This window comes from Sturnus vulgaris, chromosome 14 (assembly GCF_052056855.1).
Source record: "Sturnus vulgaris isolate bStuVul1 chromosome 14, bStuVul1.hap1, whole genome shotgun sequence".
Taxonomy (NCBI): Eukaryota; Metazoa; Chordata; class Aves; order Passeriformes; family Sturnidae; genus Sturnus; species Sturnus vulgaris.
The window spans coordinates 9,511,550-9,525,499 of NC_142256.1; the positions used below are offsets into that span (position 1 = coordinate 9,511,550).

Below are 13,950 nucleotides of genomic sequence, written 5' to 3' on the forward strand. Positions count from 1 at the left end.
TCCAGCTAAATGGCCTTAAAATGGCAGATGAGCCTATGGAAGAAGGTGAACCTTATTCCTACCACGTAAGTGTTTGATTCCTGCTCACTTCAGCCACCCATTAGCATGACCTCCTGTTAAAGCAAAATTTATGCATTCCCTGCTCTTTAATAACTTCTGAACCCATCATTTTATTTGAACAATATCTGAGGAGACTCTTAAGTCTCAAAGATGGCTTTGGAAATTAGTACTTGGGTAGGGACTGGAAATGCCCTGTTTGGGAAAATCTGCTGCATGAGGCAGAGCTTTATGGAAAGAAGCATTTGCTGATCCCTCCACCTCAGAAATGCTCAGGCCAACCTGGAACCTTTCATACAGAGTGCTGAATGCTGCTCTTGCTACAATCATTTATTCTGCCTTTGTAGTTTTTAGTGTAGCTGCAGTACTTTCAGCTCAAAGGTACTTAATTCTGCTTTTTTTGGAACAGAATTAATGTGTACACCAGTATGCTAATTTTGATTTTATGTAGAAATGTTCCGTGTAAATGTCCCCCTCTTGATCATGGGTTTTGTTCAGTGCCTGTTTAGGAGATGCTGAAGATGAATGTTCTGTGTGCTGGCTAAACCTTGGACTAAACTTCAGGCTCATCCTGAGTGTGGTGAAATGTCTGACTTGCCATGGAAATATTGGCCAGCATTTCTCAACACACTCATCCTTGCATTTTTGAGCAGGGTCACAAACGTGTCTGTTGCCCAGAGAGTCCCGGGAAGTGTCCACAGTTGGACAGGGCTTGGAGCAGCCTGGGATAGGGGAAGGTGTCCCTGCCCATGGCAGGGGGTGGCACTGGATGGGCTTTGAGTTCCCTCCAACCCAAAGCAGTCTGGGGTTCTGGGATGAGTGGATCTTGTCACCAGCTGTAACCACTGCTTGGTGTTACAATAACAGCATTTATGAGGAAGGGTTTGGAGAACCAAGACTTGGGCATAGACCCAGGTGGTGCCTGGACATTTCCTGCTGTGGGGTGGGTAAATAAAGTGTCAGAGTGTCTCACGTGCAGCAAAGAAAGCAGCAGTGGATTGTCTGAGTTTTCTACTGCTCTTGGAGGAGGAGGAGGAGATTGCTGAGCTCTTGGGTGCTTGGTGCCACATTCCAGGGAGCTGTGACAAAGCCATGGCTGATCCCAGTGTTTCCCCTGGCTCCTGGTGAATTTGCTGGGACTTTTCCCCTCTTGTGCAAGGCCACTGGGTAGGAGCTGGTGCCTCAGCTTGGAAAGGAATTTGCTGCTCAAGCAGCAGAACACAAAATGAGATAACTAAATTTGCAGTTCGTGGAAGCCAAAGTAGAAATGAAAATGAAAGTGGCTTGGAGCTGCTCAGCTTTGTGTGCTCGTTCCTTGGTGGTGATGGAGAGGTCTCTGTACCTCAGTCATGCCAGGTTTTAGTACCTTAATCATAGGTAAGTAAGTGAAGTCATATAAACATCTTTTGTGGAGATAAAACACTTGATAAAAAAATAACTCATTTCATCCATCTCAAGTTAGTCTTTATTTGCATGGAAAACATTTCTCTGCTGAGTTCACATTTAGAAATCCTCTCAGTCTCCGCAGCAACCAGGTGTGATGTCACACAGGCTAATGGCTCGAGGTGGGTGATAAACACAGGAGAGGCTGAACTCTTAAAGAGCTTTTCTCATGCAAAGTTTCACGGTGTTAAGGAATACAAATTGAGATGGTGAAGAAAAAAGGCTTCTAAATAAGAGTATTTACATATTTCATAGGAAGAAGCAGCCATTAAGTCTGTTGTACAACTTGGTGTGTGATTAGACAACTCGAGGCTTTCATCTGTCATCAGATGACTTCGAAGTGCTGCTGTTCTTACCTGCCTTAAATTAGGCATGTGTTTAAAAAGTAAAGGAAAATGAAAAGATAGGTGTATCATTCCTCTGAGTGCATAAATGCACAGTGACCAGGGGGAATGGATGAGGGGAGGTTGGGATGTTGACAGTGTGTCATCAGTGTGTGATGGGGCTTTGTAACCAGAGAGGGAAAGAAAGTAGCTTGGTTGTGAATTACAGAATTAACTTTGTTTTCCAGCAGTGTCTGGTGTTAATACCCACCTTTGTGTGGGAAGCAGGCAGAACAAACAGGCCTTTCCCAGAAGGAGGATGAAATAAGAGAGAGGAGGAGAAAGAACTCCAGTGCAGTAACAGCTGGACTGCAGTTTGGGAATACACCAAGATGTTTTTTGAACTCTTTCTTTCCCCCTCTGGACAAGCAAAGCAATTAAGGCAGAAGCAATTAATGCAGTGTGATGATTGCCTTTTTTTTTTTTTTTTTTTTAATATCTGCAGTATGTACAAATTCAGATGAGCAGATTTCTACTCTGAATTTTTGTGTAAAACCAGAATTTCATCCAGGTCCTTCTGAATGAACTGTGATAAAGCTGATTAGAAGTTTTAATGCACAGTCTTGGGCAGTAAGTTCACCTGACTACAGAATGATGTTATTTCCAAACCCAGCTCTTTCATCCAGTGCTCAGGTCCTTTCCTGGTGCTGTTTGTGCTTCTCCTCGAGGGGCTGGAACTCACAGGAGGTTGGTGGGGTGTTCTTCTGGTCTCTGCTAAGAGAAGCTTTCAAAATGAGGACCTGAAGAGAGAGGATAGGAGACAGCTGACAATCATTTGATGCCCCAAAATTGAAGTACTGCAAATCAGATGGGATTTTCACTTGTGATTTTGTTGTGTACAAAAACTTTATTGATATTCTTGATAGGGCTGAGGGTGCTGCTCCTTTTCACCTGCAAGCTGAGGTTGCTGTTGTGGGCCTCAGTTTTTAATTTCAAGGGTGCTTATTTTGACACCTTGCTTGTTTTGGCTCTCAGAAACTTCTCTTACACCATAAAAGCTGCAATCCATCATGAGATTTGTTGTCATCAGGAACATTTGTCTTTGCACAACTGGGGCTGCTGTGCCCTGCTTTGCTGAAGATGAGAGGGACATGAGAAATGAAGAGAACATTGAATCACTCACCTAGCTCAGAATTATACCCTCAGCTGTCTGAAGGAGGTCCCCACACAGGATAATCTTCCCAGGAGCTCTGCACCCCAGAGCTGTTTCTTCTCTTGGATGCAAGAATTCTCAGAGTCCTTAAGATGACTCATCTCTTATTTATGGTCTTCAAATGCTGCCTGTTCCTCCAGCTACAAATGGATGACCAGAGTTATTATTTGCTGCTGTGAAAAGCAATAATTACCCCAAATGATGAAATTCAATTTGGCTTTCATTAAGACTTATTTCAGGAAGGGGGAAAGATGAGAAGAGTAATCACTGGGAAAGCTAAAGCTGCTAAGCAGAGGTGAAGCACAGAAGTCTTGGTTTAAAAACCTATGCATTTATTCCTTTCATGTAAAATAATCCAGGTTTTCTGTAGTTGAAAGGAAATGACCGTTCTTTCAGAATTTTCTTTCAGTTCAGAAATTTTAGATGCATCTATTTAAGAAAAGATAGATGGGAAAACTCTTCATTTGAACAGCTTAGTTCTTAGTTTTCCAAAGTCTTATTAGAATTTCAAATATTTTAGTAAAATAAAACTAAACAACATAAAATCCAGATATTTACATGCATTTTTAACAAGACTTAGTTACTGCTGGCCTGTTCACTGTTGTGTTTTGTTTGCTTTGAAATCACAGGATGAAGGAAGTGTGAAAGAAATTCCTATTACACACCATGTGAAAGAAGGATGTGAGAAAGCAGATCCAGCACAGTTTGAACTACTTAAGGTTCTTGGACAGGGATCATTTGGAAAGGTAAGATGATAAACTTGTTCACAGACCTGTCCAGACATTCCAGGGAAATAGTGGCCAGCAGAATTGCTGGGAATGTTTGAAAATGTATTGAGCAATTGAATCCTTTCCCAGCCTTGCTCCAGTGCCATGGGCAGAACCTTCTGAAGGAAATGCTGGTTTGTCTTTTGGTGATGGCTCTTGACATGCTGGGAATGTTTGGCTTTTTTCAAGACACCAAATCTGTGTTTGTGTAGCTACAGAAAAGCTGATTGTGGCAGTTTGGAACTTAATGTAAATAACCTGGGAAATGTATTTCAGGTTTTCTAGTTTGCTGTAGTAAGTGATCTACAGCTAAAAGACACTAATTATTCAAATGGCACAGAGAAGAAATATGGCAGGGTTTTTGTTACAATATTTTCCTTTTGTAATGTGCCATTGGCTGTCACTTAGCAGAAATGAAGTTGAAAATCTGATCCCTCAGTCACTGTGTTGAAACACAGTAGTTGAAATATTAATCCTAGTGTATAGGAAGGTAATTAATTTTTAAAAACCAGATTCAAACTACATCTTTTGCAACATCTAAAGTAGTCAATCAGCTTTATGTTCCTGTTTTAATGTTCTTCTGCTGGTTCTGTGTGTGACTCTAGTCAGGAGCAAACCTCTGCATGGAGTGCAGTGAGAGAGGAAGAAATTGCCATTAGGAAGGCATTCTGTGCATGAGTGGTAGTGTAGAGAACAGACTAAATATTTCTTAATATGTTGAGATTTCAGAATGTTGGTTTCCAATTCCTTCACACACTTCTCCATATATTTATTACTCCTGACTTGAGATGTCTGAAGCTTCCTCAGGGTTGAGCACAGCTGGCACAGTCAGCCCTGACTCAGATTTGGCTTTGCAGAGCTCAGGGTTCTGGCAGCCTGAGGAGTTCTCCTGCCTGGAGCCCCTTGGCCAGGCCTGCTCTGGAGCTTTGGAGCCCTGGCAGTGCCTCTGCAGGAGCTGCACCAGTGCCTGCTGCACAGCTGGGCTCACAGCTCTTTGCCTCTGCTCTTCCCACTGCAAAGAGAAACAAACCAGGAGGATCAGTGGCTCTTGCCTTCATGGTGTTTTCTCAGTTTCTATTCCCAGGGTCCTTCCTTTGGGCTTGGCAAACACAAGGGTGGTTTTGACATCAGTGCAGGATTGAAGGCTTCCACAGACATAAAGGGTTAAACGTCCTGAATTGCTGAATTTTTTCATTGTTTGAGGAATGATGTGCCTTCTAAAGCAGGCATGGAGTTATGGAGGATTTGTCTGCAAATTAAATAAATAATAAATTTAAACTACTTCAGTAGTTTTCAACTATTTTGAGTTTTATTAGCTAAAATTTGTCGCTTGAACGTGAATTCCTTATGTTCTCAAGTTGTTGGTTATTAAGACTAAAATTTTTCTATCTACTTATTAATATTTTATAATTGTGATTGTTTTCATCTACAGCAGTTTTCTTACTTCTTTCTGTTGCTGGTATTCAAATTACTCCCTTTACTCTTTTCTTTCACCTTGGCCTATAGGAGAGAACTGTTGTAGGTCAGTTATTGGGCAAAACTTATTAAAACAAAAAGCCAGACAACCTTGAAACATGATGACATTTTTCTTCTAACCAGAGCTTAAAATAAAAACAACCCCTGTCCCAACCTTGTACAATTTAGTCATGACAGTGCTTGAATTTACAAGATCATTGAAAAACTAGATATAATTTCTAGATGAAAATAAATTAAATGTAAATGAAAGTCTGGGTAAGGTGAGATCAGAGAGGTAATTTTGGAGAGCTCTTGGCTTTCTCTTGTGACTTGTAAGTTATGTTTTACAGCAAAACCTAATCATTCATAACTATTAATTGCTGTTACAAGAAGAGCAATTTAGAAGTAGGAGCACATATCAAACCATTTTGTAAATTGGAAGATCTGGTGGGTAAAAATTAGTGTAGCTCCATGTCTTTGTACTGCAATATTTTATCTAGTATACTTTTCTCAGTGTCAAGTTATAGCCCATCTATCTTTAAAACTCTTCTGGAGAGAAAAAAGTAGAAAAACCTGTTGGAGTTGCTATTCCAGAGGGAAAGGGTGCTTTGATCTTAAATGGTGAGGTTTCCTTGCTTTCATCTCACCACTTGTACAGAATTCATTAATAAAAATGAATGTTTCATATTTGAGACTTGGGTCTTAAACCTCAAAAACCTCTTGGGAGGTGGCAGACCAGGCAGAATTGTCGTTCTCCAAGAAAATGATAGAAAGAAACATCTTTCTGCAAGAAACTTCTTTGATAAATCAGGCAAGAATCCAAATTTTATGGCCAGTGTCATGCTTCAGAGGGCTTGGTGCTCTGCAGATCTGATCTGATCAAGGAATAGAGTTTTGCTCTTCCTTTCAAGGTGTGTGCTTGGAGCAGAGCACTGGGAGCTGCCTGGCATTAATGGGAGATTTGCAAATGTTTTGTGACAGTTTGGGTTTGATTACCAAGCTTGCAGTGATTTAAAAATGGACTTTATATTGCCAGGTCTTCCTCGTGAGGAAGATCATTGGGCCTGATGCTGGGCAGCTTTATGCAATGAAAGTGTTGAAAAAAGCTTCTTTAAAAGGTAGGTTTGTCTTTCAACTGACACTTTGGACCATGGGATTTAGTGCACCTGTATTTAAAAGCTTTTTGGCATCTTAAATATTTGTCAGTGAGTTCATAACTCTTCTCTGACAGGAGGTTTTTTTTTTTTTTTTTAGAGTAACTTGTAAGTTCATGTTTAAGTATTATTTTAAATCTGGCCAGGTAGCTTTAATTATGTGGTCAGAAATGCTCTTTCAAAGTTTAAAATTGGATTATTTAATTCTGTTTAGACTTTTCATTATATGAAAACAAGTTAATTTCATAAACAGTTTTCCTTTTGTCTTTTGTTAAGTCAGAACTCTGCTGTGGTTAAAATTAAGTCATTCCCTTGTTCCAGGAGCCAGAACAATTTAATTCAGTGTTTTGACTTCCAGGAGACATTTGAATGGGTGCGAGTCCACTGTGTGTAAATAGGACTGTTACTGTTAAAGGGAAAAAGTAATCTTAAAAATATTTAATATTCAGCACAGAGAGTTAAATTGGGAATGTAGATGGGAGCTTTTTTCTTGAAAGCAATATGGATTATCACAAAATACGGAGATGTGCTGGAAATAATGATGAAGCAAAGAAGAAATTGGGGCAGGCAAGAAACAAACCAGAGTTTCACTGTCTGAAAGGAGGAGTTTAGTGGGAGACTTGAACATTAAATAAAATGATGAGGGAAGAGATTCCTTTAGGCAGCAAAGCCTTTCTGCTGAGTTTGTGCTGTGAACTGTAAATGCATTTGTTTCAGTGGTGTTGTTTTTTCCTGTGTGCCCTCAGTTCGGGACCGAGTCCGCACCAAGATGGAGCGCGACATCCTGGTGGAAGTGAATCACCCGTTCATCGTCAAACTGCACTATGGTTGGTCCAGCTTCCTTTTCCCTTTGCCTGCTTGGGGCCCAGCTGCTCTTGTTCTGTCTCACTTCTGGAGGGTTAGGTCCTAGAAACTTGGGGGGGGAAAAAAAAAAAAAAGGAATGTAAATACATCCCCATATAAAAGTTTTAGGTTGTGCCCTCTTGTAAGAACTTTCCGAATCTTTGCTTTCAAGTTCTGCAGAGATTTTGTACTTTCCATTGATTTCAACCAAACCACAGTAATTGATGTTCTTGCTGTTTCTCTGTTTGACAAAGGAGAAATAAAAGAACATTATTTTAATCCTCTCTGATTTTCTTCTGTGAAGAAGTGAGGAATCATTCAATAAATTACCTCGTGTGCTGTTGAATTATTTCAGTTCCACAACAAAAGTATTACCTGTGACTGAAATTTCCTAGTTGTAAAAGCATTCTTATCTCTTTTGTAGCTTTGTCATACAACTATTGATTTTTATTTACTTTTTTAAAGCCTTTCAGACTGAAGGGAAGCTCTATTTAATATTGGATTTTCTCAGGGGAGGAGATGTATTCACACGATTATCCAAAGAGGTAAGTACCTACAATTTTATCTCCACTCACTCTTAGACAGGGGTTGGGTTTTGTTGGTACAGGATGGGCTTCTAAACCTGTTTTCCCCCATATTTCTTGTCATGGTGAAGTTTTTAATAACTTTTGGGCTTTCTTTACATATTCTAGATTTTGTTCTATCCTTAAGAAACCCAAGTGTGTATTGATGAGTAGCCCAAGTTTTAATTTGGCATCTGCAAAGTACAGTTCTTTTGTCTAAAAATGTTTTGTTGCTTGGAAACACAACTGAAGTAAATGAATATTTAGCACTGAAGGAAGGGGATGTGTAGTTCTCATGCTCTTAGTCAGCTTAGGTGCTCCTGGAATCCTGCAGCCCTGAGAGCTTTCTGCTGCACTCTAAAATTGCCTTGTGCTGCAATCCAAATGCTCATCCTCAATCCCACAAAGTGGGAACACAGAGTGCTTTGAGCCCACTCCCCTCCATCCAGCCCTGGCACACAAGTGGACCTTGAATTTTTCATTTCTATTTTTGTTTCCTGGAGGAAGAACTCCAGAGGAGGGAATGGGATACAGCTACAGGCTGTTCTTTTTTTTTAAACATTTGCCATTAAATATTTATTACATGTTACCTTAAGTGTTATGAACATGTTTAGAAGACTTTTATTTTCTTTTGGCAAACCTTTTATAAAGATCTAAATTTTTAATGGCAGTTTCTCAACAGCTTCACAGCAAAAGAGGTTTTCAGTGTTTTCACCACTGTAAATCCATTTATATTGCCAAAGCACAGGAAAAGCCACTTTTTAAAATGACAAAACTCTGTTATCTGATTTTTTCATGGTGTGGAGGAGATTGTTTATTCCCTGTATGTAAGACCAGGAGAGAGGTTTTTTCCCCTTATACTTCTCATAAAAATAAAGGTTTTACTTTAGGAACAGGCAAAAGAGAATTTAAAGACATTTTTGTTAAAAGCTGAGCTCGGTAACACAGTGATTATGTCTAAGAATTGAGCTCAAAATTAATTAATCTGGAAGCTAAAATGGCTGTTAAAAACTCAAAGTGACTGACTTGTCCTGGGTTATTGGAGCAGGAGGTGGGAAAGAGGTGAGGCTCTGCTTTGATATGTAATGTCTAATTCCAGAGGGAATTCTGGAACAGCAGGAGGAGCTGTTCTCTTGCACTGCCCCAGCTGGGATTATCCCTATGGAACATGCTCAAATAAGGGATGCAAGGCTGTCCATAAGAGCTCCAGTAGGGATTGAAAGAGGGATGTGTTCCCTGTGGGAACCAAGAAGTCATAATTCTCAAGTTTCTTTACTGCTAAGACTCCGCCTGTTTTTTGGAACACTTCAGTTTACCTTTTATACTGGCTTTTATCTATACAGATAGGAAAAAAAAAAAGAAATCAGTTTTTTATTTTCTGGTGGGAATGTGAGGTGGTTCCAACAGTCCATGGTAAAACACAGCCTATGGACAATGCAGATGGGGATAACTTCCCTGTGGCATTCCATACTTTGCACACAAGAATTATTTTAAATTAATTTGGTATAGTATGAAGTTATTAAAAGACTTTTGTTGGTCTTTAAATTCTAATGTGGGTATGAGAGTTGCAGCTGTGGCAGTGAGATGAGTGTGTAATGAAGTTTTTATTGGTAATACTTAATGGAGCTGACTTGCATCATGTCTAACTTGACCCAGAGAACAGCTTTAGATGTCATTATGGGGAGATGGTAAATTAGCATTTAGCATCATTATATTCTGAGATTTGCATTTTGGCTGCTCCAAGGAGTAATGAAATCCAAGGAGTAATGAAATCCAAGGAGTAATGAAATCCAAGGTTTCCCTTTGCTCTTTTGAAAGAGATGAAACCCAGCATGAGCATTGCTCTTTAAAGGTGTGAAGGTGACACAGTGTGGAGTGTGACAGCTTCATTGTTCACCCCGGGTCAGCACCTGTCATTATGGAAATCAGGGAATATTCTGTGCCTGTAGAACAGATCACACCTGAGCACTTCAGAGTCCAGAGCAGAGGCACTGAGTCAGGGAGCCCAGGTACCTCCATTTCAGCCTCGCTGAGTGGCTGCACTCCCCATTCCTGCTGGATTCAGCAAAAAAGGGAATAATTCCCTTGAAGTCCCTTAAATTCAGTCCAGCCATTTAAAGATTCCAAGCTCCTCCAGTAATTTGTAGAACATGACAAGAGCCAAAGCAGGCACAGTTTTTGTATATTAAATTAGAAGCAACCTGTGGAGTGTTCAGGGCAGAAGTAACATCAATATTTCAGTGTCTCGCCAGGATTCTTGAATTTTATTTTTTTTTCCTAAGAGCAGAGTAGCTTCTTCAACTCCCAGGCTGTCACTGTCATTGGCACTAGTGTTTTATTCTGCATGCTTTTTTCCTAAGTGATTTTTACTTTTTTTTCCCCCCCTAAGTCTTGTTAATGTGAATTTGCACTCACCCAATACAGCAGCTGTGTATTAAATTTTATGATGCAGTGGAAAACTGTCTGGGATTGTGGCAGGAGGAGTGCTGGATACACCAGTATAGCAATTAATTTATTATCTAAAAGTTAATTAATGCTCTGCAGTAATGCTGATGGTTTTATTTAAGTGTATTGCAGGTAGTTCTTTGTGTACTTTATAATTAACAGATAATATTAAATCTTTTCTCTTGACTGAACTCATGAATTATGAGTTCACAAGGGACTTTTAAAACTAAGTTTGAAATTTAGGCAGTCAGGACTATATTTTTTTTAGATTGCAGTTTTAAAAACTGAAGACAAGATCAGAAGGTAAATCTATACAGTTCTTATTAGGTTATGTTTACAGAGGAAGATGTGAAATTCTACCTCGCAGAACTGGCCCTTGCTTTGGATCACCTTCACAGCTTGGGAATTGTGTACAGGGACCTGAAGCCAGAAAAGTAAAGTAAAATGTATTTTACCACTATTATGTGTATTTTGCTTGTTGCTTTGCCTTTTCCACCGTAAAAAAAATTAAAACTATTTCTGTTAAGACTTGAAACAAATACGAAATGTAAACCACGTATTTGTAGTTTAAATGGAATAATATTTGCTTGTTAAAGTAATAACAGAATTGGATATCATAATTTTTAACTTATATTTTAAATGTTTTATGCATCATTTCTCTTTATGTGTTTTGGTGAATGTGAATTTTAATTTTCAGCATTTTGCTTGATGAAGCAGGACATATCAAGTTAACAGGTAGGCACCACTCTTTAATATAGCCCTTTGTAAATAAGTTTTTTTTGAGTTTCTGTTGTATCAATTTTAAATGCACGTAAAATTGCAGCAAATAATTCTGTGAGAAACAATCCAAATATATATATACGAGAAAATTATGTATATAAAAGACTATTTGGAAAACAAATTACTATAAATTTCTGAGAGGTTCAAATTACATTGAAGGTGATGATTTTGTACTAGAGATTTCATCATATATTTTAATCTAAGATATTGCTGTTAGATTCCAAGAGAAAATGAAGTTTTTTAAACCCTCAAAGACTTGATAGAATAATGGTGATGGAAATCAGGTTTATAAAATGCATGTCTTCTAAAATTCTGCTATATTTAAATACAATTCAATCCTAAATTTATCACTTCTTTCTGAAAGTAGAAATAATGGATGGGATCATTGATTAGCAATCATTTTTCCCTGTAAAAAAAAGGATGTTTGAGAACTGAGCCAGTGTCAAGGACTTGTGTATTCACTGTATTCAAAATAGGGAAAAAAGTGTTCTGAGAATGAAATATTCTGGGAATTCAGGGCTGTTCTGTACTGAACTTGAGGCAGGTTACAGATCCATGTTGCCTTATGTAACAACAATATTTTTAGTGTGATTTTATTTATTCATCATTCAGTAAGACCAGACCATGCAGGCTGCATTCCCTTTGAAACTGATTTTTACTTCTATTCAATTTTTTGTGTGAATAAAGCAGGCAGTAAACAGAGAAAATGAGAACTTGAGTGTCTGAGAGCTCTAAACATGAAGGATTTTAAATGTCAGGTTATTTCAGTAATAATTTTGATGGCTAATCATGAATTTAATGACTTTTAGAATGGTTTTGGAGGTGTGTAGTAAAATAAATGTACTATCTCCAGCTAACTGCAACCTCTTTCTAATCATATTTCTGAAAACAACCAACCCAAACCTCTCAACGCTTGCATTTGGAATTAACATATATTGATTTATTTCTTTTCCCTGCCATTCTTTATTTTGTGATGCTGTTGTTGTAGACTTTGGACTCAGCAAGGAATCAGTAGACCAAGAGAAGAAAGCCTATTCTTTCTGTGGTACTGTAGAGTACATGGCTCCTGAAGTGGTAAACAGGCGAGGGCACAACCAGAGTGCTGACTGGTGGTCCTTTGGGGTCCTCATGGTACTGTATTTGCCTCTTGCTTCCCTTGCTAAGCTCACAAAAATGCACTTAGAATAAGCTTGTCCAGTTTCTGATGAGGGATGTTTGGGTAAGGGGGACAATTCAATGACTGATTTGCTGCTGGGTGGAATAAAATTGGCTTTTCACCTCTAAGGAATGTTTATCAGGCACCTGAAAAATCCTTTGTTGTCCTTTAGTAGTTAAAACCAGCTGTAGTCAGTGTGAGACTGTAATGTTTGCATTACTTGATAGTTAAATTTAAAAACAGACTTGAAAAGACTTTGTTTGAAGGAATATTAATGGCATTTCCGTGAGAGTGAGCCGTGGAAGGAATGCTGGAGTGCAGTAGTGAGATAAGTCAGTAACTGCTGCCACTTCTGCCCTTCCTGGGATGTGTTAGAGCATCAGCCTGACACAGAGATGGACTTGAAAAATAAATTACTGCTCTAGAATTTACCATTCTTGCAGTTTTTGGAATATAGCAACATCTAAAACCTGGTTCTGGAGGAGATTTTATTACTTTCAAGTGGCTTCTTGATGTGTAATATTCCTCCATCATCATCATGCTACACTTGCCACTGTTACCATCATGTAAACTGCAAGTGAGAGCAGAATTTTAAATGTGGGAACACTTCCATAATCTTTTCAAGGTTCAACCAATGTGATGTAGAGGTAGGAAAGAGTGCAGTGCTTAACACTTTGTTTCAGCAGTTGGGGGAAGAAGTGTTGATTTAGACTAACATTTGTTCTTTCCAGTTTGAAATGCTTACTGGTACCCTGCCATTTCAAGGTAAAGATCGAAATGAGACTATGAATATGATACTGAAGTAAGTATATCTCCTTCCTTTCTCAGAAGTAAGAAAATGTCATTTTAAGCATGTTTTAACAACTTGTTGTAGCTCCTTGTGCAGCCTGGTCTTGTGGAAAGTGTCCTCATGTCAGGGGGTGGAACAAGATGAGCTTTAAGGTCCCTTCCAACTCAAACCATTTTATGATTCTGAGAGCTCTGAGCTGCAGCAGGAGCAAAAAGCAAAGCCCCTTGATAAGCTTTAGATCCCAGCCTGTGAAGTACCATTAAGAATCCCCAGCAATTAAAATCTCAGGGATGAATCTGTACTTTGATTGTGGGCGTATAATAAAGATAAGAACAGTGCAGTGGCTGAGAGCAGCTTGATTTTCACTCCTGTTGTTGTTACACTCCCTTGCTACTGTTACAGCACACCTTGTTTTGTAAGCAGCAGGTGATCAGGTGTTGCTTTGTGTACAGATGTGTGGAGAGCCCTTACCTGCTCCAGTTCTCATCTTAAATTACCCCAGTTACAACAGAAGCTGTTGGACTGGACAAACTGGGTGAGCTGGTGCTCAGTGAATGAAGCTGTTGGGCAAATATGTTCTCATCTGTGTGTGCTGAGCTAACAAAGAGTTTCCTCCTGGCACAGGCAGAGCCTTGGGCTCTTTGAGGGGTGATGGGGAAGGAGAGGAGGGAGAAACTCTGTTTTTCCCAGCACTGGGCACTTGGAGCTTGCCCTGAGTGGGAGCTCATGGTGGTGCTGCCTGTGGAAGGATGGATTGGACCATGAGCTGCCTCCCTTGCAGCTCCCAGTGATGCTGCAGCTCTGCACAAGAATTTCCTGCCTTTGCATTAGAGTTTCCATTAAATCTAATAAATGGTAAAGTCAGTGAGCTTCTATATGATGGCTCAATGAGCCCTGGAGGAATAGTAGCAGTCACTTCAAGGGCAGGTAATTGGGAATTTGGTAACCTCTTCTGAGTTAC

General features: G+C 39.3%; 1 protein-coding gene across 3 annotated transcripts in view; it reads left to right on the forward strand.

Annotated features, from left to right (window-relative positions):
* Positions 1-13,950, forward strand: part of RPS6KA6 (ribosomal protein S6 kinase A6) — a 36,851-nt gene that overhangs the window by 8,192 nt on the left and 14,709 nt on the right. For 2 of the 3 annotated variants that reach the window (XM_014888216.2, XM_014888223.2), the window contains exons 2-10: positions 6-65; positions 3,666-3,782; positions 6,295-6,376; positions 7,159-7,239; positions 7,721-7,800; positions 10,591-10,697; positions 10,961-10,998; positions 12,032-12,174; positions 12,931-13,001. In XM_014888216.2, the coding sequence (XP_014743702.1) occupies positions 6-65; positions 3,666-3,782; positions 6,295-6,376; positions 7,159-7,239; positions 7,721-7,800; positions 10,591-10,697; positions 10,961-10,998; positions 12,032-12,174; positions 12,931-13,001 (779 nt within the window). Of the gene's footprint in view, positions 1-5; positions 66-3,665; positions 3,783-6,294; positions 6,377-7,158; positions 7,240-7,720; positions 7,801-10,580; positions 10,703-10,960; positions 10,999-12,031; positions 12,175-12,930; positions 13,002-13,950 lie in introns of all 3 variants that reach the window. The other variant, XM_088173084.1, reaches the window with a different exon arrangement.